This window comes from Sprattus sprattus (genome assembly GCF_963457725.1).
Source record: "Sprattus sprattus genome assembly, chromosome: 10".
In the NCBI taxonomy this organism is placed as follows: domain Eukaryota; kingdom Metazoa; phylum Chordata; class Actinopteri; order Clupeiformes; family Clupeidae; genus Sprattus; species Sprattus sprattus.
This window is the reverse complement of record NC_137908.1, coordinates 26,288,467-26,316,438: the sequence shown is the minus strand read 5'-3', so window position 1 is coordinate 26,316,438 and position 27,972 is coordinate 26,288,467. Positions and strand designations below refer to the sequence as shown.

At 45.5% G+C, this 27,972-nt stretch overlaps 1 protein-coding gene across 1 annotated transcript; it reads left to right on the top strand.

The window, feature by feature from the left end:
- Positions 1–377: 377 nt before the first annotated feature.
- kif5ab (kinesin family member 5A, b) lies at positions 378–27,972 on the top strand (the record flags this gene model as incomplete). Its single annotated transcript, XM_080846529.1, has 28 exons — positions 378–506; positions 9,601–9,688; positions 11,071–11,144; positions 11,243–11,347; positions 11,681–11,729; positions 12,412–12,467; positions 13,026–13,113; positions 13,535–13,659; positions 13,897–14,001; positions 14,501–14,649; positions 14,923–15,071; positions 15,301–15,476; positions 15,989–16,057; positions 16,519–16,725; positions 17,039–17,185; positions 17,908–18,096; positions 18,867–18,984; positions 19,183–19,247; positions 19,352–19,461; positions 20,368–20,469; positions 20,942–21,002; positions 21,793–21,864; positions 21,979–22,083; positions 25,547–25,763; positions 26,065–26,227; positions 27,003–27,079; positions 27,428–27,455; positions 27,864–27,972. The coding sequence occupies 28 exons, from the start codon at positions 378–380 to the stop codon at positions 27,970–27,972; spliced, it is 3,132 nt and encodes a 1,043-aa protein (XP_080702655.1).

Here is a 27,972-nt window from a genome sequence, read left to right as displayed (position 1 = left end):
GTTTGCTGCAAGGAATCAAAGCATATTGACGTCGAGTTCCAGTGGTACTACTTGTATTTGGTAAAACTGTTGATGATGTCCATTACATTATTTTATTTGTAGTAGGCCTAGCCCATAAGGTTCATTCAAAATTCTAAATATTACTATATATCACCGATATTAGCAATTTGCAGTGGCAGACAACTCGCTTTTGTGTTATTCATCAATAGGCAACTCTAGCTATCAACGCATTTGGATCTGTCAATACGCTACGCCAAGAGGTCGCTTTGCAGCAGGCCTGTTCTCGTTGTAATAAGATATCTTGAGGAACTTGCATAGACATAAACATAGATAATTCTGAACACATCTGATAAGCGCCACCGAAAATATCAGACACAATGGCTGATCCTAGCACGGATTGCAACATCAAGGTGTTATGTCGTTTTCGACCTCTGAATCAATCTGAAATTGTCCGCGGAGACAAGTTCATCCCTAAATTCCAAGGTGATGATACCGTGATGATTGCGGTAAGTTTGACAATCATTTTCTGGTTGTAGCATCCATTTTGATGTCGTGTTTACCATCTCGCCCAAAGGGTGACGCAGAGGTTATCCCCGAATGAATGACAGTTCTACTTCTGTTCCCATTATCATTCGTAAAATTACTGGTCTTGTGTTTTTCTTGCCACTGGTGTCTGAAATGTGTTTATTATAATGTTGTTTCTACTGGCATACACTCGTGTTTAATTATTAATGAATTGGCAATCCTCTTAACAACTGAGTCACACTATTATAGATTCCTGAAAATGAAGTGAAACTCAAGTCCAGAGTTCGTCAAAGAACTCACAAATAAAAAAAAAAACAGTACGTTGCAGGCTTAATTCTACAGGCTGAATAAAATAACAAAGGCATCTTCTAAGCACTTTTGTCATGTAACCACAATAGGGATGGAACATTCTGTGTTATAGCAGCCAGGCCAAAGTGCTTGTTCACCCAGCAGGCGGAGCAGGACTGGTTATTGATCCCCCCCCCCCCCCCCCAAAAAATGGTTTCTGACAACATTATGCCAGGCAACCATCCTTAAATCATCAAAGGTGACTTAGCATCTTACTTTCTAACTGACCTGCATTATTGCAACGTCTTACAGAAAATTAAACCAGTGACCAAAACAGATTAGTCTTTCCTTGCTATTTCATTCCACAACCTCCTATGTCTCCTTTCAATGTCATCGTAATAAGAATTACATTTGTTGTCTGTCCAAGATACAGAAAGCACCTGAGACAGGTAATTTTAAGTCTTAAAAATAAGTCCTAGTTGTTGTGGATTTGGATATCTTGTGTGGTTATACTTGGATCATGGGGGCCTGGAATTCATGCTTACAAAATGTGCTACCATTCTCTTGGGGCTGAATGTATTAAGAGGCCAAGATTTGTTAACCGTTAATTAGGTTTATGATGGTTTGGGATTTTTCTTAATTTGAATGAGAATGGAAAGGCTATTGATTTTCATCAAACTGAAGTCCTGTAATCATGTTTTACTCCTACTTCTACTTTTCCTCCATTGTATTGTTATTCTCTCTCTCTTTACTCATATTTTCTCAGTTGTGCTTGCTCCTTTTACCCTACTTGCTCTCTCATTTTGCACTCTTTTAGGCAGATTCATGTCATTTTATCATGTGTTGAATCATTTAAAAGCAAACGTCCCTTGTTCATTCTAATATACATTCATATATTATACGTTATAGACTGTGAATGTAAAGTCAAATTTATCAAAGTTCCGTTCACAAACTCACTAAATGTGTGAACACATAAGCACTGGGTTTGTTCTCAAAGTCCCAAGATAAATGACAACAGTGGCCATGACAACCAGCAAAAGATGGATTACAGGGATATGGTCCTCCTCCGAGTGTATCAACGAGAGAACAAAAGAGAGGACACTCCTATTACAAAGCACACGGGAAAAGACTAGAGGTCACCCTGACAACACAGTGAGCATAGATGCTGTTCCTAAGGAGTCGAGTTAGCATTCATGCTTGAGCAGCCAGTTGTATTCTTAGTTGTTGCCTTTGCTGATGTAGAAAGAACCAGAAGAGCTAAGTATTATTAGAGATGCTTGGAAGGCCTCTGAGTCATTATGCTGGTGGTGTTTGACCAAGAGAACGGTCCATGACTGTGTGAATGTATCTGTATTGATTTACTTATCAAGCAGAAGATAAAGGGAGAACTTACACAGTCTCCCCACCTTTCCAACCTTTCCACACACCCTCTCTGTCTCTCTCCTATGTCTTGATTTCTCTCTCTCTCTCTCTCTCTTTCTCTCTCTCTCCCTCCCTCACTCCTGTAGCCCACCAACACCCACCCAATCCCACATCTTCCCTGGTAATAACCCAAGGGCACATAGGTTTTTCATTAGCAAAAAGGCCTCAGAGATATAGTGATAGATGTGTTTGTGTGGGTCTGCGTGTCTGTCAGCCTCCTTGGAAGGGCAGCTGGAAGATCCTTGTCAGATTTATATCCTCAGCTTGAGGATCTGTCAGTTACAATGAGCGACTTTGTGGAGGTCAGATTTCGCAAGGACTTAAAGAATGAGTCATCTATTTTTCCTTCAAAAAGGTAGAATTTCAGCTTAATAAAATGACAGCCTTTCACATTTTAAGGCCGTGACTCTTGGAAGGCACTGTGACTGGGCCATGGACAGCTGAAACTTCGTGGATATGTTTTGGTTCCCTGACAGCATTAACTGTATGATTTGTGCTTCAGATCGTTCCATAGCTGCGTCAGTCAGTGTCGGCCCTAGGGTTGCCCATCAGACCCTGCAGGTGGTGATGGCAGAGACAGCTTGGGAGAGACGATGGGTGGTGTCGGTTAATGTAGCTGTTGTTCTGGCCTGTGGTGTTGGCAGAGAGGAGCTGTTCCTGTTTTGAATGGAGAACAATAAGCAATGCCAGGACCTCTTTTTTTACAGTCCAGTGTGCTGTTCCGGTCTCTCCGTACAAGAAAACACAGACAAATGAATCACTTGGTCAAAGCTATAAATAAATTATGTCTCTACGGAGGTTAGCAAGCGGATATTACGTTTGTGTGGTGTGTGTGTGTTTCTGCAGATCAGATACTAGATTGTGTTTTAGAGAAATAACTAGTTGATCAATGCATGGTCTGTGCATGTTAATTATTTGTTAGTAATCCTGACTCACCAATCAATTTAACCAACGATTTAAGTAAATCACCATCCATGTCCCCGATTTGATTTTCTGCGGGGAAATAATGAAATATGGCTTGTGCTTCAGGATATAGCCCAAGACTGTTCAGACCCTTGTGAATGGCTTCAGGTTTCATCATTCCAAGATGAAGCCTAAATCTTGACAGAAAAACAGAACTATTCTGATAGGAATCTGTCTAGAAACACCAAAAGCCAGCACACTTGCTTTCAAGGCTGTCAATCTTTTCCTGTCAAGCAGACTTCTTTGACACAGCTCTGAAAAATTCTTCTGAAATTCTGACTGCATATGAAATTAACTGTACACCTCACCTGGGGATCAGTAGCCGTGAGGTTGATTAATGGAAGCATGTCCGGAGAGTTCAGCGCAAAATGGCCAGTTTCTTGGGAACATTCAATGCTCTTCACCAGCTTAAACAAAATTGCTTGAAGGGAGAAAAAAAAGAAACATATCCCTGCAGGTAATTTCAAAGTGCAATCTCTCTGTGCTGCAAAGCCCTTATCCATCACTCTGAGTCATCCAGTTGACATTAGTACAAGTCTTATTAAAGTGGAGAGGGCAAATGATAATGAGGGTAGACCCAGGGCAGGAAAGAGTTTTTGAAATCTCTTTGTGCTGTATGCCGGATCTGGCAAATTACATCCAGTTACTCTTAAGAGTGGCTAAGGTTTGAGCCCTCTAGTCCCATAGTTCAGTGGCCTTACAAGGATGATGGAGATATCTCAGGTGATGCTGGCTGAACCATACATGCACCTCAGGTATCATTTATTGAGGGTTTGGACTGATCTTCCCTTCTGTATTTACCTTTCAGTGGCATCATTTGGCTGAGAAGCTGCTGCTGTCCTCTGAGAAGATATTAACTGTCACTCTCCGAGTTTTGAAGGAATAAATCAAACAGAAAAAGAAATCTTGTCATCAAACATAACCTTCCTTATATGTTCGAATGAGGTCCTTCTATGATTCCTAACTCAAAGCATTCGGGCTGCATTCAGAAGCCTGAGCTCATCATTAGCACAGGTCTCTTTGCTTAGTGTATGGTATAGTGGGGCAGTTAGCCACGCACGTGCACACACACGTGCCCCAAGACTCCGGCACGCATGCGCGAGCAAGGCACATTTCTGAAAAAGAGGAAAGCTTCAGGCCCTCCAACACTCACTTATCTTGACTCATCTTTTTATTTTTTTTCCTATTCCTTTTTTCTCCCATTTCAATCTAAATCCCCTTACTCTTCTAATCCAGTTTGGATAGACAGTAGGATTCAGGGAGGTCATTCGGACAGATGCTCCTTCACGCCATCACAAACTGTAAACGTCTTTAGAATATTCGTTCATTCCTTTATTCATTAATTCATTCATTCATTCATTCATTCATTCATTCATTCACTCAATAAGACAGTTCCAGTTTCTTTATTCATGTAGACTAATATATCATACATCTCACTTCTCCTCCTTTTGCCCCTTAGAAGAGTTGTTTATCACGACAACTTAGCATGCCATGATCTAAACCGATCACATGCCTCTTTAAACATGATTGCCTGGCCTTTTGAATTTATTAGTTAACTGTAAATGCAGGCACCCATTGCTGGTGGCTGCTGCTGATGTTGATCATATTTGGACAGTCACAAAAGACAGTGATGTCTGGTTGCCTTAAGATCTGATATGAGGTATATCGGTGTAATCCTTAGCCAGGCAGCTCGCTGATATGAGTCACACATTTCAGCCATCATGCCTCAGCACCTGCTGGGTATTTACTCAACACGCTGTCTTCCACACCACATTGCTGCTGTTGGAGAGCAGAGCCTGTAATGTCCTCCCATCTTCCCCCTCACTTAAATCATTTTCGGCCAGGATCCATTACTGGGCGAGTCAGCCTGGACCTTCTGGGAATGGGCAGTGCACGATTTCCACGATTGCGACTGGAAAGATAATGAGGGGGAGGTCTTGGCCTACACTGACTCACAGTCACAGTTTTGCTGTGTGTGTTGGTACAGTGTGTGTATGTGTGTTTGTGTTGGAGTGTGTGTCCCTTTGTGTGACTACATTGTTGAGGCAGCAGGGACTGCTTTAGCATTACCCGACACGTGTGCCGTCTACATCATGTGTTACAAATGGATGTTTGATAATGGCCGCTGCTGGCCATGTCCCCTTTGTGTGCCACATTGGCTCTCCGTCCAAAACAGATGAAGAGAGTGGAGGTGGAAGGGGACATTTGTATCACAGATTGATTTGTTTGTATGCCACTGCAGTGTTGCTACCCATATGTTTACCCATGTTAGCCATCCATTTTTTTTTCATTCAGCATTCTACTCACTGACACCAGCTAGTAGCCCTCGGAGCGTTTTCTTTTTCCCATAATTGAAAATCCGGTAAACCAAAAGTCAATAATCGCTGCAGAGCTCTTTCTCAGTTAAGGACATTCTCACTCCCTGATGCCATTCCTCTCCAAACGGAGACAGACCTCCAATAGTGGGCTTTAATTCTGTATCTTGTCGCTCCGTGACCCCCTTTCCCTTCCTCTGCAGGATTATTTCATCTCATCCAGTGATCATTTCATTGGTATGAATGCTTTCTTCAAGCCCACCACCAAAAGTCCTCACCTTTGCCCGCCTTTGCAAACAAGCAATATGGGAAATTATCTTTATTTGGAAAAACCCCTTGAGATGTACCAAGTTGTTTTTCGAGGGGTTCCACAACACCATCAGACAGTAAACATACATTACATGAACATAAACATAGAAACAACGATAAGACAGGACAAACAAAAACAACACACAACGAACGATCAGCAGAATTGCAGGAATGTTTTTTTAATTTATTTATTACGATTGAGCTCTGCTTGTGAAAGAACCACCCTGTTCTAATTGATCAATCCCCCAGTTCTGCACCAGATTTATACATTTCAGCTGCATGCTGACTGCCCACATGCTGACAGCTGAGGCCCAGGCACGAGGGCCAGAAGCTGGAGGAGTATCGCATGTTAGAGGCTCCAGCCTTTGTGTGGGGACTTCTGTCACATCGATAATGGGTGGATCCCTCTGTGGTGATAGAGATAGATGGCTCATCCGGCTGCTCCAGTCTTGGGTTCATAATTATGTCTTCTTTACAGGGCCGTGTCTTGGCCAGGGTTTACAATGTGATCTCTTTCTCTCTCTCTGTCTCTCTCTCTCTCTCTCTCTCTCTCTTTCTCTCTCTCTCTCTCTCTATCTCTCCTTTTTTTCTCTCTCCCTCTCTCTCTTTCTCCATCTCTCTTTCATTTCTCCATTCCTCTATCCTGTCCCTGTATGTGTTTCATTTCACTTCTGGCTGTTCTTCATATTGCTTTCCATCCCCCTGCTGTCAGAAGACACGGTGTGGTGCAGTCTAAAGGGCCTTGAGAATGGACTCATCTGTTATTTTGCACTCCTCCCTTTTGTTCTCTCTTTCTCTCTCTCGCCCTCCCCTCCCCAGTCTCATTTCATTTTCTCTCTACACAGCATAGCCTTTTTGTTGATCATTTTCCAATTTTCTGGGATCTCTCAACAAAAACAAAAAAATGATTTGATGTATTTATTCTTCTTTGTCACCTTCACAAGCTGAAATTCACCCAACCATGCACCCACCACTCCCATACGCCCCCCGCCTCTCTCTCTCTCTGTCTCAGTCTCTCTCCCACACAGCTGATGAATTATGCAGGGAGCTCTAGTTTGATGGAAAGCTAATTGCTCTACTTCTTGTAGGGCAGGAGAGAGAGGAAAATCCTTTTTGTCTGTTTGAGCTGCCTTGGTTGCTGTAGAGAAAAGAGTTGATCGAGGAGACGAGCAGAGTGGCGAATAAGAGAGGAGAGGAAAAAATGCTCATTCCCAGGGCCTGCACTGGCTGTGGCTTTAAAAAGCTGAAGCCCTAATCCTCTTACATATCAATCTGCTTTTTCTACATTCTTTGATTTATTTATTTTTGTGGGATTCTTTCTCTCACAATCACAGAGCTGGCGAGGCATTGTGATGTGAGGTGGTGAAGTGAGAAGCAGCGTACCGGGGAGGAGGGAAGAGGGAGGAGGGGGGCAGAATGGGAGGACTGGAGGTCCTGCAGGCTTTGCTCACAGACCCGTGGCCAGCCCCTGCCTGTGCCTCTCAGCGAGTATGAAAGCCCCTTAGTCCTCAGCCATGCCTCAGCTCACCACACCACACCTTATTACCGGGGTCCTCCATTTACATCCAGATCCTGCTTTCTCCTTCATGTCTCCTCCTCCTCCTTCTACTTCTTCTCTCGTTTGCTCTTGTTCTGTCTATCCCTCGTCCTCCATCTGGTCTGTTGCTGTCCTCCCTCTCCCTCCCTCTTAAATCTTCTCCTCCTCAAAAAAGACTGAAGGGCCTGGCAGACTGCTAATGGGGATGTGGGTGGAAAAAACACACACACACACACACAAACACACACACACACACACACACACACACACACTCACACACACACACACACACACACACATATCTTATCAAACCCAGACAGGGCACATCAGTCTACCTCTCCTTATCTCTCGTTCTCTCTCATTTTCTATACCACACACACATATGCACACACATAGCCTACATCACACAGACAAACACACAGACTGCAGATCCTGTGGGATGAGCTGTACTGCAGAGGAGTCCTCTGTGGCCACTCTGTGTGCTGCATCTGCATTATCACAGTTCTGCAGCGGGGCTTAACATTAACACCCTCATAGTACCAGCACACACACACACACACACACACACACACACACACACACACACACACACACACACACACACACACACACACACACACACAGACACACGCACTCACAGACACACACACACACACACCCACGCACACACACACACCCACACACACGCACACACACACATACACACACACACACACACAAACACACACACAGACAAGCACACACACACAGACAAGCACACACACACAGACACACACAGACACACACACACACACACACACACACACACACAGACACACACACAGACACACACACAGACACACACACACACACACACACACAGACAAGCACACAGACACAGACACACACACACACACACACACACACACACACAGACAAGCACAAGCACACACACACACACACACACACACACACACACACACACACACACACACACAAACACACACACCACTGGCAAGGCATGGGAGCACCACTGTAAGCCCACTTACATAACCCTTTCAGCTCATTTGCTCAGAAATGAGGCATATATCATGCTGCTGTGCTCTGCGTGGCAGTTCAACATGCATAATCAGCACATAAGCTGTTCTTTAGATCAGCTTATAAAACACTGGCTCATGCATCCAGCTAAACAAACCAACGTGAGACTTTCATTCCTGCTTTGTGTGGCGTCTCTTTTCATCCCTGCGTGACTCTGGGAGTGTGTTTATGTGTTTATTTATGTATTTACCTATGCATGTGTTTCTCTGCTGTGTTTTGGGGTGCAACTGGACAGATCTCCCATCCCAGTGTGGATGCTGTGCAATGCTGTGCATTCATTATTCAGTGCGTATGATCCTAACGGCTTGGGCCTAGGGGAGAGGAAAGAGAGTGCTGGGGAGTGAGAGAGGGAGGGAGAGAGCAAACACCAAAGATGGAGGAGAGGGAAAATAAGGTCTAATAATTAACGCAGGCCTGCTGTTGGGCCCCTGCTGTGAAGTGTGTGTTCAGTGGGTGGGGGCATCAACATGTCTGTCTCATCCTCTATCATGGAGATTCTCTCTTGCTGCCTCCATTTTGGTCTGCCTGCTGTTGCTTGATTGAATCAGGAAACCAGACCAGAGCAAAGTAACCATTAACCCCCCCTTACCATCCCCCCAGTCTCAGCCGCCTGTTCTCCTTTTCTCCTTGAGCCTACATTTATCTCTCTTATGGCTTCACCTGTGTCTTTAAGGGTTATCCCTCTCTGTGACACATTGAATGACCCTAACCAGCAAAGTACTTGTGTCTTATAGACAGCAATGAGCACACTCCTGTAGGTCTGAGCAATGATAGCACACGCACATGTATACACACACACACACACACATATGACGCACACATATTGGTCATGACGCACACACATACTGGTCTAATGCACACATACTGGTCATGACTCACATATACTGGTGATAATGCACACATACTGGTCATTATGCACACATACTGGTCATGACGCTCCAGCTTTGCACTGATGTGTACTCCTTTTGGACATGTCTGATAGATGAATATGTCCTCTCAAATACTGTCTCTCTCTCTCACACACACACACACACACACACACACACAAAGTGTTGTCACCACATTTGAGACGGCTGCCTTGAGGAAGAGGATTACTCTTTTGGATTGTCAGGTGAGGGCTGATGGTTGATGGTCTGTTGTGTTTTGTGTTTTGGTTCTGTGCAGGGCAAGTCCTACGTGTTCGACCGCGTGTTTCCCACCAACACCACTCAGGAGCAGGTGTACAACACCTGCGCCAAGCAGATCGTTAAAGGTAAGTACCTGTGGCTTGTCTTCTTGCTGTCAACAAGTACCACCTCGAGCATCCCTGGGGTGACTAGGAGTTGTCTGAACTGTTTGAATAACTAATATTTTATTTATCTCTTTAGAGGGATGCAGTGAAAAAAACAATGATCCTGTGTTACTATTCCATTTAGCTGCAGGGCCATGCAGAAGTATTTTTAACATTTAACATCTTTGCACAAAAAACTGCAGCACATTTCTGGGGTTCAAAGTATGATACGTGGAGACTGTCAAACACTCAACATGAATATATTCACATAAATTATCATGCATTCTCTAACAGAATTCTGTAGTCTTGCCAATTTCTGTAGTCTTTCTCATCCTCTCTCTCTCTCTAGTTGTCTGTCTTTCTCTCTACTTCCTTTGCTTTGCCTTTGGTACAAGTGATTTATATGTTTCTCTGTGGTTATTTCTCACACTTTCCCTTATTCTTTTGCTCTGATATGTGAATGAAATTTCTTCCATAGATTAGCAGTAGATTAGCAGTAGATTAGCCTTTCCTTGTCTTTTTACTCTCTCTCCCTGCTTTATCTTCTCTCTCTCTCTCTTCCTGCTTTTTCTCTCTCTCTCTCTGTGTGCAGCATGAGAGAACAGCATGTCTTTATGGAGTCAGCTTTGGTCATCTGACCCAGTAACAGAGGAGGTCACAGAAACAGAGAGGGGGGGGGGGGGGCAGTAAAAGAAAACAAGCTGTAAGAAGATGTGAACAGACAAAGGACAGGAGAGAAAATAGCGAGAGCAGTTGAGAGACAGAGGAAAAAAACAGGAATAAAAAAAAAAATCAGGCCATGCAGTGATGGTGGTGGGCGGTGAGCAAGTAGAGAATAGAAGTTGGAGTTTGAAGTTGAAGGAACAGCATTGGGGAGCTCCAGCACTGGCTGTGGGGTGCAGATAAAGTGGACAATGACTGTGGGGGCTCTTATCGTGCTCTCCTCATTCCCAGTCAGACTCGTTTGCTTTCTGCCGCCTGACAGGCTCATTAAGCTGGCGCTGCACTCCCCTGCGCCAGCCTGCATGCCCCCGAATGCCCTCAGCTATCACTGCAGGGAGCTCTTTTCATTACAGGTTTAGGAGGACTGGATTCAATTGGTCTACATGAAACGGGGTCGATTGGGGGAAACGAGACACATTGAGAACTTCAGAGCAGTATGGCTGTATATACAAGCCCTTAGGCCGTAACTAACCGTCTTTAACCTTCTGGAAGTCTATAAGTTTCAATGTACTAAGTGATACATTGAGTCTGTCATGTCACCTGGTACTTGAAGGTGAAAGTTAAAGGTCCATTTCTTATTGTTTTTTTGTATTTGTTTTTAACTTTGAAAAGCTCCTCAAATCTGTCTGCATTTTCTGTAGATGTGCTGGGTGGATACAATGGCACCATCTTTGCTTATGGCCAGACCTCCTCTGGGAAGACCCACACCATGGAGGTATGGAGATGGAACATAATCCAAGGATCCTGTGCTGTCTTTTACAGTGTCTGTTTGAAATTAACTAAATCCACAATTTACAATATACCATCCCACAGGGCAAACTGCACGACCGCCAAAATATGGGCATCATCCCCAGGATTGCTGAGGATATCTTCAACCATATCTTCACCATGGATGAAAACCTGGAGTTTCTCATCAAGGTATGTCACAACAAAGGATGATTTTTTTTAGGCAGTAATGCTTTAATTACAGCATTAGGATAGGCTAAGAGCATTATGCTCGGCAAAACTCAAAACTTGTCAGTGTCAGCAAATGAAGTAGTCATGGTAACTGAACGCAAAAGAATGACTTGTGCTAATGATATATGCTCACTGACAAAAATAAATAAATAAAACAAAAATCTTTATTTATTGTAATTCACGGTATTGTCTGCTTCTAGCTCTCAATTTGTATGGTCTCTCTGACGAAAAATCCCAGACCTTCTAACCCCTATCTTTTAATTTTTTCTCTCTTCCTCTTTCATCCTTTGTCAGGTGTCCTACTTTGAAATCTACATGGACAAAATCCGTGATCTACTGGATGGTGAGTGCACTACTGTGCTTATCTTGTGTGCAGAGGGCTGGCGAGGAGGGGAATGTTTGGTTTAGCCTGCCTAAACAGTGCAGGGCGTATCTCATTATGGATGGGCTAACATGACATAATGAAGCCGCTCATCTGCATTCAAGGGTCAGCTGTGCCGTGAGTCAGCCAGCCGACATAGAGCCGTAGGAGAATGGGGAATGGAAATGCCAGTTGAGGCTTAATGTGAAGTCACTGAATGTGTGTACTGTATGTGTGTGTGTGTGTGTGTGGGGGGGGGGGGGGGAGGTGCATTGACATATACGCATTAGGTGGGGACACAGAGGCTTTTCACCAGGTCCCCCAGTAGAAAAGGATGGGACGTGTTATTTCCAGTGAAAGATCAGCCGTGCTTATTTGCATCATTCATGAGGTGTGGTGATGTGATTGCCTGGCTCCGTCAGACGTTGAGAGTGCAGTGTGTGCTCTGCCCTGCGTGGGCACACCCTTCAGAGCGCCATGCTGTCACTAGGATAACTGGCAGCCTCCATGAGAAGATGGCGTCATCTGCTTCTCATCATGCTTCTGCTGTGGTCCCTGCTGATGAGTGTTCTGTCTCTCTCTGTCTCATGCGTCCGCTAATGGTCTCATTCCTACACTGTATCATTCCGTGTTTGCTTTCTCCCTCCTTCCTTCCTGCCCACAGTGACTAAAACCAACTTGGCCGTCCATGAGGACAAGAACAGGGTCCCATATGTCAAGGTAAATGAGTCCATGAACTGTCGGTCGATCTGCCTCTCTCTCTCTCTCTCTTTCTGTTTGTGTGTGTGTGTCTCTATCAATTTGTATATGATGGCAGTGAATAATAGGAAATGTATGTAATTCCTGACTCAGAATCCCAAAGACAAAAGCCATCCTCGTAGACTGTGTAGTTGGCCTATTTAAACATACAGTACATTCAGTTTTCTTACAGATAGTGAAGCACAGATAAGTGAAGAGTATAAATGCGACACCAACTACAGGTCAAAGCTAAGTTATAGATATATAACTACAATAAACCATCTTATTGCTAGATATTGCTCTCTATTCCATACAAAGTGCATAGTTAGCACATGAGTAACCTGTTTTCTGTGGCAGTGTTCAGTGAAACAGATCAAAGGTCACTATTCAGAGATAGTTGACTGCTGAATGCCTCAATTGACCTGTCATTATGAACTAGACCTGAAATCCCATGTTATAATACTTATCTTATCTGGGCCTATATCATTTTTGAGCTGTAATGTCTGACTGATGGTTGCATGGTTCGTCCGTGTGTTTCAGGGTTGCACTGAGCGCTTCGTCTCCAGCCCCGAAGAAGTGATGGACGTCATCGACGAGGGCAAAGCTGCCCGCCACGTGGCCGTCACCAGTGAGTGTTGCTGGGCCTCTGGCCGGCCTGCTCTCTCTGGCTCTCACAATAGGCCACATCTCCTTCTCATGCAGCATAGCATAGCATCTCTCTCCCATTTTCATCTCAATTGTGTACTTAAACGCAAGACATTACTAAGAGGACCTCCAGGCAGTGGATTGGTTTAGGAGGATGCCCTGCTTCTAGCAGAGTACCTCTCATAAGATGAGTGCTCTGTCTATCCAAAGCAGGCATCCATTTATTAACGTGTGAATTGGAACTAAAACCATGACCTTGACTTGTGCAACATTCTCTCCTATGAATCACTTCTCTCACACCTATTGCTTCCTCTCACCCTCTCTCTCTTTCTCTCTCTCTCTCTCTCTCTCTCTCCCCCCTTCTCTGTCACGCTGTCTTTTTTACCTCTGTCTCTCTGTCACAGACATGAATGAGCACAGCTCCCGCAGTCACAGCATTTTCCTGATCAATATCAAGCAAGAGCACGTGGAGACTGAGCAGAAGCTCTGTGGCAAACTCTACCTGGTGGACCTGGCTGGCAGTGAGAAGGCAAGATAGGGTGGCGATGGTGGAGTCTGTTTGTTTGGGTTTAGTGAATAAGCGGGTGGGTGGGCTCTGTTTCTGTATGCTTATGCTTGTCTGGGCTGCTGACAACAACAACAAGAGAAATGTATTGTGTTGTGTTGTGTTGTGTTGTGGGTGGTAGCGGAAGGAGAGAGTGAATGTGATGTTTGTGAGCGAGAGTGAAAAATTGAAGGCGTGGGCTCTCTCTGGTTGTTCTTCCAGGTCAGTAAGACTGGTGCAGAGGGATCTGTCCTGGATGAGGCTAAAAACATCAACAAATCTCTGTCCTCTCTCGGCAACGTCATCTCTGCTCTGGCAGAGGGAACGGTGAGCAATACACACACACACACACACTAACACACACATGCACACACACAGACTCACACACACACAAACACACTCTCTTACACACACACATGCACACACACACACACACACACACACACACACACACACACACACACAAGCACACTCACACTCTCTTACACACACACACTCACACTCTCACACACACTCACACTCTCACACACACACACACACACACACACACACACACACACACACACACACACACACACACACACACACACACACAAACACACACACACTCACACTCTCACACACACAAACATACACACACACATACACTCTCACACACACATACACTCACCCATACACATCCACACACACATTTGCTGTCAAACATTCTGCGCTTTTGGTAAGGCTGTCTCTTTCTCTCTCTCCCTTTATTCTGTCTACCTCTCTATCTCTCCCTCTACTCTCTCTCTCTCTCTCCTCTCTTTCCTTCTCCTCTGTCTCCCTACAGAAAACCCATGTGCCGTACCGTGACAGTAAGATGACGCGTATCCTCCAGGACTCTCTGGGGGGTAATTGCCGCACCACCATGTTCATCTGCTGCTCCCCCTCCAGCTACAATGACGCTGAGACCAAATCCACTCTCATGTTTGGCCAACGGTGAGAGCCCCACTAACACGCAAAGCGTCTGTGTTGCCCAGACGGCATAAGCCACAGTTACACCTCACCTCAGTTAACCTATTCTTCACTTTTTAATACCGCTGTGAGTATTTGGTATGCCATTTGTCCTAGACGTTTGTGTTTTGTTTTTGAGTCAATGTAGCCTCTGTGGCAAAACCACCTGGGAAGTTTGAGGATTTGATGTGGTTATCTAAATCATTATTCTTATCCCCTATATACAATAAAGCCCTTGTTATGTCGTCTCACCTTCAGTGCCAAGACCATCAGGAACACAGCCTCTGTGAACCTGGAGCTGACGGCCGAGCAGTGGAAGAAGAAGTACGAAAAGGAGAAGGAGAAGAGCAAGACCCTGAGGGAGACCGTCCAGAAGCTGGAGGCTGAGCTCAACCGCTGGCGTAATGGTGAGCGGTGTAAAAACAGTACAAACACACACACACACACACATACACACACAAGTACACACACACACGCACACGTACACACACACACACACACGCACACACACACACACATGTACACACACACACACAAGTGCACACGGACACACACACACACACGCACGTACACACACACACACACACACACATCTACACTCTTTAATAACGCTCCTCCCTTACTGCTCCCTCCCAGGTGAGGAGGTGCCTAAGACGGAGCAGCTGAGCCCAGGCGCGGTGAGGCTGGAGCCCTTGGAGGAGCTGCCCGTGCTGGATAACAGCAACTCCTCCATCGTGGTGCGCATCTCCGAGGAGGAACGCCAGAAGTACGAGGAGGAGATCCGCAAGCTCTACAAGCAGCTGGACGACAAGGTGCCCCGTCAAGACAAATGAAATATGTGTAATTGGTTATAGGACAATTTCTTGGCAAGGTGTTTTCTCTTATTTAACTGACACCCTGGATACTCAACCCGGACTTTGAGTTTCTTTGTGCATCTAAGAAGTTGTTTAAGAAAGTGTTAATAAGCCATTAATTGCCACATTTCGTAGTTTTTCGTAGAAATTGTAGCTTGACTGAAATATACCCATTTATATTCTTTGTTTTTTGTTTTATTTAAATTTTATAAATATTTATGAATATTTTATATTGATGGAAGATATAGACACATGCACAAAATGAATACGTAACAACAGATGACCACCTTATGCACTCATTGGCATATTCTGTTCTTATAAATAGTCAAGCATAAGGCCATGGAACATAATAGAGATGGAAGCACACCCTTGCACCTGGATGCCTAATGCACGTGAAAAGCAAACAGAGGTTGTGCTCATTGAGAAAACAGCTCGTTGAGTCAGGCTGCCTCTGTTGTTTGTGTGTTCAGGATGATGAGATTAACCAGCAGAGCCAAATGGTGGAAAAACTGAAGGAGCAGATGCTGGATCAGGAGGAGGTAGAGCCCTATTTTTTGCTTCCTTCCCCTCCAGCTCTCTCTCTGTCTTTCTCTCTCTCCCACTTTCGCTGTTTTGGGCTCCATTGCTGTCCACATCGATCTGTTCTCTCTAATTTGGTGTCTGCCTCACAGTGAGTTGTGCCCCGTATTTTTAGGCACTGCTGCCCTGGCCTGACATCCATTTACCTCCATTACATATAGGAGAATATTTTTGACATTACTGGCTGTGTATTGCTCTCGATGTCTCTCTCTCTCTGTCTCTCTCTCTCTCTCTCTCTCTCTCTCTCTTTCTCTCTTTCTCTTTGACCCCTTTTCAACAATCTTCTGTAATTCTCTCTCTGTTTCCTCACAAATAAAATTTCATATACACTTTTATGTGTTTGTGTGTGTGTGTGTGTGTGTGTGTGTGTGTGTGTGTGTGTGTGTGTTTGTGTGTGTGTATTTCTATGTGTGTGTGTTAGTTACTGGCCTCCACGCGTGGGGACAGTGAGAAGGTGCAGAGCGAGCTAGGCCGCCTGCAGATGGAGAGCGACGGGGCCAAGGCGGAGGTGAAGGAGGTGCTGCAGGCCCTGGAAGAGCTGGCCGTCAACTACGACTCCAAGAGCAATGAGGTGGAGGAGAAGAGCCTCCAGAACAAGCTGCTGGCTGAGGAGCTCTCCCACAAGATGGTGAGGAGGCAGCCTCAGTCTCACAGCTGACTCCTGCTCTGTGCTCGTCTGCTTCGGTCTGCTCTGTGGTCCCCTGGTCTCAAGTGTCCTGTTTGCTTTTGTTCTGACCTCGTCTGTTGTTTAGTTGTTTTACATGAAAACTGTTCCACCTCACTAATGCTTTGCCCACTCATAGGCGTTTGTGTACCGTGCTAACATTTGACAACGAGGTGATGTTGATTCAGAGTGTGTGTTATTTTGTGTGCGTGTTTGTTTGTGGTTGTGTGTGTTTGCGTGTTTGTTCATGGTTGTGTGTTTGTGTGTGTATACACAGGCCCACCTGATGTCCATCGAGGCTGAGCTGTCTCGCATGCAGCAGGTGAGCGGGCAGCAGAGGAAGCGCATTGCTGAGGTGCTCAACGGCCTCATGCGAGACCTGAGCGAATTCAGCGTCATCGTGGGCAACGGAGACATCAAGCTGGTGAGTGTGTGTGTATATAGTATATGTGTGTGTGTGTGTGTGTGTGTGTGTGTGTTTGAGTGCCGTGGTGGCTATGGCATTAGAATGAGCACCTGCGTTTTGAAGCCTGTGAATGAGTGACTTAGTGGTTCATTTGAAACGTGTGGCAGTGACTGCGGCGTTATCTCGATCACCACATTAAGTGCAGTAATTGATGTGTTTGTACGAGTCTGCATGGCTCATTTCAGCTAGTGCGTCTGCTCAGTGCTTGACTAATGAGGATTCATGAGTTAATTTGACAGATAACGCGTGTGGCATTCAAATTCTTCTGCACCGTTCTGTCATTTTCACACATTTCATTCTTTGTTTTTCATATTTTCTCCTCTGTCCGGTCTTCTTCTTCTTGTCAATCACATTTTTTCCCCCTTTGTGAGCTGTCTGTCTCCTCATAATCTCAATCTTTTATTCATTCTCCCATTCTGCTTCTCAATGTCTCCCATTTTCTCTCGTTTCCCCATCTTGGCTGTCAATCACGCCCATGCGGAATTTTGTATGCCTTTGCTCGATATTTCTATATTTTTTGCATATCCTCTATTTCCATTGTCATTTCTTTTGTTCCTCCTTCTCTTCATCGACCCCCTTCTGTTTATCTCCTCCCTCTCTTTGTTCCTCCTTATTGTGCTCGTCCTCCCTGTCTTCCTCCTTCTCATCCTCCTCATCCTTCCTCCCTCTCTCCTCTGCAGCCGCTGGAGCTGAGCGGTGCCCTGGAGGAGGAGTTCACTGTGGCCAGGCTCTACATCAACAAGATCAAGTCGGAGGTGAAGTCCATGGTGAAGCGCTGCAGGCAGCTGGAGAACCTGCAGGTGGAGTGCCACCGCAAGATGGAGGAGACCAGCCGCGAGCTCTCCTCCTGCCAGCTCCTCATCTCACAGGTGGGCTCTCTGGGGGTGCGGCGTCAGATAAGACAGAGGCAGACCGATCAGTTACCAAATCCATCTCGTTACATTTACATAAGATGTATTCATATGTCCAATGTTTTTACCTAGGGTGGCTTAAAAGTGGGGTTCAATGAAAACAAATAGCCACGCTTCGGTTTCATTTGAGTCAACTGCCAGAGAACTGAAGGAATATTTGCATAGGGTGACATCAGGGGCAGAGCAGGAGGGCCAGGAATTTGATGCTGAGTTTGCTGCAGGATTATGTGCTGGTTTATCATAACCACACTTAATAAAGGCATATAGTGGTAGACTTTAGTCTCAAGCCCTACAGTAGGGATCTAAGAGCAAAGCTAGCTAGTTTAAACCACTTCTGTTATTATAACATCTAAATAAAAGTCCTGAAATGATGGTAAAACACAACCTGCTCCACTGTTTGCATAGACTCATACCAGCTACGTTTTATAACATTAGCTTGAGAGTATTACATCATGTCTTTGACACACACCCCCAGGTATACCAGCGCTGACAGCACACATATGGCACCCACAGAGCCAGAGGCGGGAGCACCTGCTGCAGTGTGCTATGCTAAGAGGAGGCTCACACACACCACATTGTTAGGATGTTCTGCAATGGACGCTAAAATGAGATTGATTTAGCATATGAGTTATACTCTGCATGAGTCAATGGTGGTGAGATGCGGTGTTTTGACAATTTTTTTAAGCAGAATTCAGAGCGTTCTTTTTATTGTTCTCTGTGTTCTCCAGCATGAGGCGAAGATCCGCTCTCTGACGGAGTACATGCAGAATGTGGAGCATAAGAAGCGGCAGCTGGAGGACAACTACGACTCCCTGAGCGAGGAGCTCTCCAGGCTCCAGACCCACGGTAGGAGACACACGGCAGGGGACACGTCTGTAAAAAAAAAAACATGAGAAAATCCCACAAATGCCTTTCATTCCAGGGCCAAGGGCTGTACTCTGAATGATCTAAACAGCTTGTTCTAGATCAGCATCCAGCATCTGTGTTTTTAAGATTTGGAGACAATACCTAGTTTCATGTCCATACTGTGTCTGTGTTTCACAGAGAACATGGTGGGTGTGGCCAAGAAGGACAACCTTATGGATATGGAAGAGTCTGGCGATGTGAAGGTAACTATGGGAACAGCACAGGTGCATCAGCTTGCCTGTGAGTTGGTCTCATTGATGGGGACCCTAATGAGACAGAGTGCTAATGATGTCATTTCCTGTCCCAGCGGGTGCTGGAGCAGCAGATGGAATCCCGGCGCGAGTCGCATCACAAGCAGCTGGGCCGCTTGCGTGACGAGATCAACCAGAAGCAGAAGATCATCGACGACCTCTCCGAGTGCGTGCTACTTTTACTCTTTCACTCACTCCTTTTGTACTTTCTCGTTCTTCCTTTCTCTTCCGTAGCTCTCTCTCTCTCTCTCTTTCTCACTCTTTCTTTCTGTCTCGCCCCTTCCTCTCACTCGCTCGCAGCTAAATTATGCTCATCCTTTTCTGTCATATCATATCCCCCTCTGGAGATTTTTTATTCCAGTCTTTCTCTTACTTGCTCTTTCTCTTACACGCTCTTTGTCTCTTTGTCTTCCTCCCACATCTCTTCCTCAGTTGCTCATATTCACATAATTGCTTTCCTCAAAATATGCTTCAGCCCACGGGCACTCTTACCCAACAAGCTTACATTATACATCAAATGCCTTGAGTGAGTGCTCTCATCCCCTCTCATCCTTTTCTTTCCCTCTCTCTCTCTCTTTCTCTCTCTTTAACTGTCTCCTTCTAATTCTCATCCTGCTTCCGCTTCTCCTCATTGTTGATTTCTTCAGAGGCCATTACTGCATCACAGCCCTTATTACAGTAAAGCTTGCGGTTATCCAGTCACTGCCACCGCATGCACCCAGTCCCTCTGTTCTCCTCCCTTTTTGGGCCTTCAGCTCGTTCATCCTTTTTCAGAACTTCCTCTTCTTCATCTGCATCTCTCACTCTAAATTCTCTTACATCAGTAACTGTCTCCCTTCCTCTTCTTCATCGGCGTCTCTCACTCTAAATTCCCTTACATCAGTAACTGTCTCCCTTAAGCACTGACATTCAGACTTTTGCCTCCAAACTACACAACAAACACAGCACCTCTTTTTTTTTTGCAATCTTTTAATTCAGCTGATTAGTGAAGGTTAATTAATCTCCTCCATCTTCTTCTCCGTTCCTCGTTCTCCTCCTGGGCTGTCTGTGTTTGTGCCTGTGTGGAAATCAGCCGCAACCAGAAGCTGCAGCTGGAGCTAGGGCAGCTGCGGGCCGACTTTGATCGCCTGAAGAACCAGGAGCAGCACAAGAGCGTGCAGCTGGAGGAGCTGACGTGAGTCGCCCCGGAATGAGCCACGTCTCTGTGGCACGGCGCTCGGCCCCACATGACATGCCGTGATTTATGGGCTGCAGAGCCAAACATTTCATTAACACTCATTGACATTTGCTCAGGAACGATGTAGACGGTTTTAATGTAGGGAGACATTTTCGTGTTTAAGTTATCACTCAGAAAAGGTGTTACATAATATTTTAGCAATCTATGGCTTGCATGTAACAGAATTAACATAAAAATCTGATCCCAAGATAAAAACAAAAAAAAAATGAAAAAAAAAATCATATTCATCTTTAATTTAAAAGGAATTCTTTCCTAACTGAGCCTTTTCAGAACACTGGGATTAGATCATTATTCATGAACTTGTGCCCGATATGTCGTTGGCACTGAAAATTGCATCACTCAGTTCTTGTAACATTGTAATGGAATATTGATGGTAATGATAACCAGGTTATTTTGCTCTCTGTGTTAGATTTCTCCATGAACGCCACGAGCAGTCTAGGCAGGATCTCAAGGGTCTGGAGGAGACTGTTGTGAGTAGCCACTCCTGACAAAGTCACCTCACAAAGTGTTTTTAATGAGCTCATTTATTTTAAACGTATACATTTTTGCCATGATGATTAAAATATTAGTTGTCGTTTTTATATACTTGGCGACCCCACACATTAATGCTTTGGACAGTGGGATGAAGGTGTGGTACCACCCATGAGTTAAAAAGGCAGTACCATGAACATATCGGCTTACATTTTGGTGTGAGGACACGTCAAATTTAGCCTAGGTGCCTCCCATTTCTCTTGATCATCTTTGAGATGTTTCTACACCTTGACTGGAGTCCGCCTTTGGTAAATTCAACTGATTGGACATGATTTGGAAAGGCCCACATCTGTCTAATAAGGTCTCACAGCTGACAGTGCACATCAGAGCAAAAACCAAGCCATTAGGCGGAGCCTGCCTGAAGAGCCCGGGTGTGTGGAGGCACAGCTGTGGGGAAGGCTACCATCAACCCATCCGTTGCACTGAAGGTTCCCAAGAGCACAGTGGCCTCCATAATTCTTAAATAGATGACGTTTGGAATAGCCGGGACTCTTCCTAGAGCCGGCCGCCCAGCCAAAACAAACAACGTTCTGAATGCAGCTTTCTTTACATTAATGGGCTCTAGTTTTACATTATTTTGTATATTGAGAAACCTTGGTGGCAGTCATTAAGATCCTTGTACATGTTAAAACCTTTAGATTATGCTCCTTCTTGTTAGAACCATTTGTATCATGCTACTGTTGCTTTCTAGCCAGTTGTAACATTCTCCTCTCATCTCTCATTTCCAAGGCCCGCGAACTCCAGACCCTCCACAACCTTAGGAAGCTGTTTGTACAGGATCTCACGACGCGGGTTAAACGAGTAAGTGTCTTCATTACATCAAATACTTAAAATCCTTCATATTTCTCACACAGTTTAAGGCCAATATCTGATCAATATGATCAATCTGATAAATCACTCTTCATGTGTCCGCAGAGCTCCGAATTGGAGCCTGATGATAGTGGGGGGTCTTCCACCCAGAAACAGAAGATTTCCTTTCTTGAAAACAACCTGGACCAGCTTACAAAAGTTCACAAACAGGTCAGAGTACGTGGGGAGAGAGTGGGGTGTGCACGGTTTGGGGAAAGCTAAACATGTTCAATAATGATCCCACGGCGGTGTAAAACATTTCAAGAGAGAGAGACAGAACACAAAAGTGTGTGTCTGTGTGTTTTGGGTTGTGTGTTCACTTGTCTGAGTGTGTATCATGTTTGCCTATTGATGTCTACCAGTAATGAGCTCTTTATTTTAACCAATCTTATCCCCAGTCTTTTCTCCTCCCCTCTCCTATGCTCCCCTCCCTTTCTCTCTTCTCCCCTCCTCTTTTCTCTTCCTCTCCTCCACTCCCCCTTTCCTCTCTCTTGGGCAGTGTCTGTCCTGAGCGCTGCTACATCTGTCAGACAGGAAGTGCAGTTGGCTGATGCTGATGCTGCGCCCCCCCCCATACCCTACCCCCCCCCCCCCCCCCCCCCCGACCCCCAGTCCTCTCTATGTCTCATTTACGCCTGCAACCACGGCCAAACAGTAGCTTAATGACAGACACGCAAAACCAACTCACTGTGATGGACTGGGTCTAGATTACACGAGCAGCAGCCACGGATACAATCCCAAGAACCCTGTTTTTCATTTACAGACGGAGCAACTGTGTTGTGCTGTGTTCTGCATGCATATATGATAGTTTGAGAGGGCCATTGATCTTCCCGGCAGCTCATTACAAAGCCAATGTGTTGACTCCTAGGGCCCCTTGGGTCTTCCAGTCATTCCAGTGGGGAAAATGGATCACGCCCTCAGCATGCTGTTCAAGTCACCCAATGAAAGATCCCAGGGAACAAAAACTGAAATGAACTGATATTTTCTCCACCTGTAACTGGGCTTTCCTGTGGGTAGAGATGCCAGATTTGATGGTGGGTCTGCCCAGTGTCTGAAGGGTACAATAATGTTCAATAATATGAGAATTCTAGCAACTCAGCAACCACCTGGAAGCTAATGGGAGTGCTTATGCCATATGAAGAACTAGCGCCATATATTGCTGATAGCTGGGGTCCAGTGCTGTGGGCACTTCATTCGCACTGCCCTCTGTTTCTGTTCCTGCACTGAAGACTTTCAGTGACTGTGGGTTTTCAGTGTGAGCCACAGAAAAAAAGCTTTAGTGTGCTAGTTTCCCCTTGTTTCCTCTGAGTCTCTTTGGCTTCCTGTCGGTGCAGCCAAATGGCGGCGTTCTCATCAATCATGGCGGTTGCCGCCACAGAGGTAGTAATTCTATCCTGGCGAGACCCAGTTGCCAGCCGCAGCAAACAGAAATAGATGCCAGTGCAGATAGGTGTGCCTTGGCAGACAGTGCCGGCCGGGGACAAATGAAATGAATTGCGGATGGGTGATTGCCCATGAATGACACACACACACACACACACACACACACACACACACACACACACACACACACACACACACACACACACACACACACACACACACACACAAACACACACGCATGCATACACATGGCACACAGTACTCTTACACCCTCCCACACAGACAGTCACCCACCTGCCCACACACCACATAGTCACCAGCAATCTCTCTCTGTGATAGTGGACAGATTTAAAGAACTGCAGGCTAGGAAACAACCACACACACACACACACACACACAAACACACACACACACACACACACACACACACACACACACACACACACACACACACACACACACACACACACACACACCCCAGTTCTCACTCCTTTCATATACACACACTTTCACAGTTTCCAAAGTCTCATTTGCTTGGCAACCCTAAGTAACTGCAAGATGGCACTCTCTGTAGCGCCACAGACACACTACAGACTGGTCCAATCTCTCTCTGTAGCGCCACAGACACACTACAGACTGGTCCAATCTCTCTCTGTAGCGCCACAGACACACTACAGACTGGTCCAATCTCTTCAGGCTTTAGCTCAGATAGTCCAGCTGGGTGTGTTGCACTAACTGATCACATTTCAATGGTTGTTTAATGAAGGCAGTAAAGTAGATTAAGTTTGACTCTCATCAGTCTATGAGGAAACTAAAGCAATGCATAAATGATTTTATATATATATATATGTATATGTATAAACATTTTATATATCTCGAAAGGAGATGAGCTTATGAACCAAGCATGACAAGCAGATATCCACAAACAGATATTCATACATAAGCTTACAAACACACACACACACACACACACACACACACACACACACACACACACACACACACACACACACACACACACACACACACACACTTAAACATACACACACCTTTATCACTTACACACACACACACCTTTATCACACGCATACACACACACACACACACACTTAAACATACACACACCTTTATCACTTACACACACACACACCTTTATCACACGCATACACACACACTCACACATACCAACATCTTTATCACACACTTACACATACACACACCTTAATCACACACATACACACACACACACACACCTTTATCACACACTCACACGTACAAACACCTTTATCACACAAATACACACAAACTAACTGTGAGGCCGTAAGGCTGCAAAATGCCTTACACATACTTAGTAGGATTCCACTTTGCAATCGCACAGCTCCGCGGATAAGCGGAGACAAACCTCTGCAACACTGCAGAAGCACTCTCCTGAAAGCTCTCCGGGGGCTGCTAATGTGCTTACTCACTGAGCCACGCAGACAGAGCGGCTCACGTGGAAATCAATACATCCTCATATCAAGGCTGGAGTGGATCTCTCTCTGGCGAGACACTGTATCTCCTGTCAGAGAGGCTGGACAGCGGCTGTTGGCATGGGGCTCTCGGATCCTTCCATAGTCTCATCCGCTCTTTTCCTGTTCAAGCTACACTGGGGCTTTTTCATGTCAGTTCTCTCAGCGCTTAGATAACACCTGGAGAGGAGAGGGAATGTCAAGCCTGCAGTGCCGGTTAGGTTATTCTGCCCAATATGCAGGCAAAAAGTGACCGCTTTTAGGAACCGGCTTTTTTGGCATCTGGCGCTCTCTCTCTCTGTTTCTTTCTCTGTCTCTGTCTCGCTCACCTAAACATGTCAGTGACAAATCAGACTACCTCAACTGAGCCATCTGTCATGCAAACGAGCAGTGTCAAATCACTGCACAGGCATTTGATGTTAACCTTGCACAATACACACATATATATATATAAATATTTACCTCTCTCTCTCTCTGAATAAAATCCATTTTACTGCAGTGCTTTATTCATATTGCAAACTTGAACTTTATAATAATATATAACTAATAATTTTAACAAATATTCCACAAATATTTCAACAAATATTCAAACAGCTGGTCAGAATGTTTTGTATGACATATATTAATGGCCAGAAAGTGGGTTGTTCTTCTGAGTACATTTTCTTGTCTGCTAAATTTAAAATCGTTTTCCTCTCTCCCTCGTGCCCCCCTCCCCCCTCCCCCCTCCACCTTCTATCCAACAGCTGGTACGTGACAATGCAGATTTGCGCTGTGAGCTTCCTAAACTGGAGAAACGTCTTCGGTCTACGGCTGAGCGAGTTAAGGCCCTGGAGGGCGCACTAAAGGAGGCCAAGGAGAGCGCCATGAAGGACCGTCGCCGCTACCAGCAGGAAGTGGAGCGCATCAAGGACGTCATGAGGGCCCGCACCCCACTGAGGCGCCCCCACGCAGCACAGATCGGTTAGCCACACCCGCGCCTAAATAAGACATCATCCCATGGTCAACAGTGTCTGATCCACATGCATGAAGTGTACATAATGATAGTATGCTCGTACGTTAAAGAATAACCCTGTCTATGTAAGAGGGATCCTGTAGAGACAGGAAGCCTGTCAAGCCTTTTTTGGTTATCAGACCCTGACCATGAGACTTTGGGATCTCAGTTTGGCTTGAACCCCACTATGAACTGTTCATTTAGAGTATCTTTAATGTTACGATCATGTATGTTGTTGCTGTTTTGGTAACGTTCTTCTCCATTGCGTAGCCAAGCCTGTTCGTCCCGGACACTTCTCCGCTGCCTCTCCCACCAACCCCCTGGTGATGCGCAGCAGTGACCACCCCATCGCTTTCAGCAACGTGCTGTTCCAGAACGCTCCACAGCCCAACATCCAGCAGCCCCTCAACCCCAGCAGCACACCCAAGACCACGTGAGTAGTGACCCCCTCCGGCTCTCCTGCATCTTTCTCTCGCTTTCTCTCTCTTGATCTTTCTCTCTCTCTTTCTTTTTTTTCTCTCACTCTCTTTCTTTCTCTCTCTCTCTCTTTCTCACTCTTTCTCTCTCTCTTTCTCTTTCTTTTTCACTCTCTCTTTCTTTCTCTCTCTCTCTCTTTATTTCTCTCTCTCTCACTCTCTCACTCTCTCTCTCTCTCGCTCTGTCTCTCTCTCTCTCCGTGCCGTGCAGTTCCAGGGACGGGCACTCTGATGGCAATTAGGTGGCCAGACAGGTGACTCAGCAGTTTGAGCTTGTGGATAGGGATCACTAATGAGGGCCAGGGGTGGTTAGATTGAAAACATTCCACGTGAGTTTGCTCCTGCTGTCCAATGCGCTCTCCTCTCTTCAGAAAGTCCCCACAAGGGCTAGACGAGAGGCTTCAGCCAATGTTTTGTCATTAGTGTCTGAGAAAATAGGACAGTCTGCCTTCAACACTTAAATCAGGCCTGATATGGAAACAGATTGTTCAAGAGAAGCCAAGCATTTCTTAACCTTATCTTACGTTTAGCAATCTGATAGGGAGCGTGACACAAGCACTTCAGGAAAATGGAAGGTAACCAAATATTGCTGTTTGGTAATACACCTACCATAACAAACAGCAATATCCACAGAATCCACCAGAAAGGAAGGAATTGTGAAGCATCAGCAAGTGCTATCAGCCCGTTCCCTCCCCACTATTTGACTGATCTGTGTGTGTTTATCGTCCACAGGGCCCCAGTGGAGGTGAGCAACACCACAGTCAACTCCACAGAGACAACGGACTCCCATCAGCTCAATGTGGCCAACGGTGAGCTCCGCGTCAAATCAATAGTCAGCCAGTAGCAAATGCAACGAGTCGAATCAGAATGTGGTCTATGCTGCTAGTAGAGCTCTGTATATCGACTTACAGTCGCATACAGGGTGTATGCACATGTCAGCTTGATTTTAGGACCTCAATCCTTTATGCAGCCTTGCCTATTGCATCTCTCAATAGCCTGTTAGATATACAGTCTTCTTTTTACTAACGAAATGTGTACTGTCCAGTAACAGACTGAGATGTTGTAATATAATAGATGACGAAGGATCGATGCATGACAGGACAGCATTGTGCGTAATGCCCTACACTTCAACATGACTGTATTTCATGCCTTCACAGGAAATGCCACAGACATCAACGACAACAGGTAAGCCTATCGGACTCTTTATCACTGCACTATATCAGAGTTCTCTTTCGTGTAGTCATCGGTTCAGATATCTGAAATAAACTGCATGAGGAATTACAGCTCTCAAATATGCTATTTAGAGTAAGATCTCCTCCAGAGGCATGTATTAAAACCCACCAGATATGACCACACGTCACAGAGACTACTCTATGACATCTGATGTACACCAAATCCATCATGGGTTGCTGACAGAGGCTTGTGCTACTGCTTTTTTTCACCTCCCCCCCACCCCAACCCCTGTGCCACTGTGCCACTGTGGGCTGCTTGACTGTGGTGCCACCTGCTGCCTGTCTGTGTGCCGCTGCTTCCTTTGATGCCGCCACCACCTCCACCACCTCCACCACCACCACTGCCCTGCTGTGTGCCTAGTGTGTGTCTTAGTGTGTCCTCTGTGTCCAGAGCCGACAGCCACTGCGTTCCACATGCCGACGACCCCAACAACCTCTACATCATGCAACAGCAGACCGCTGCCAGCTAA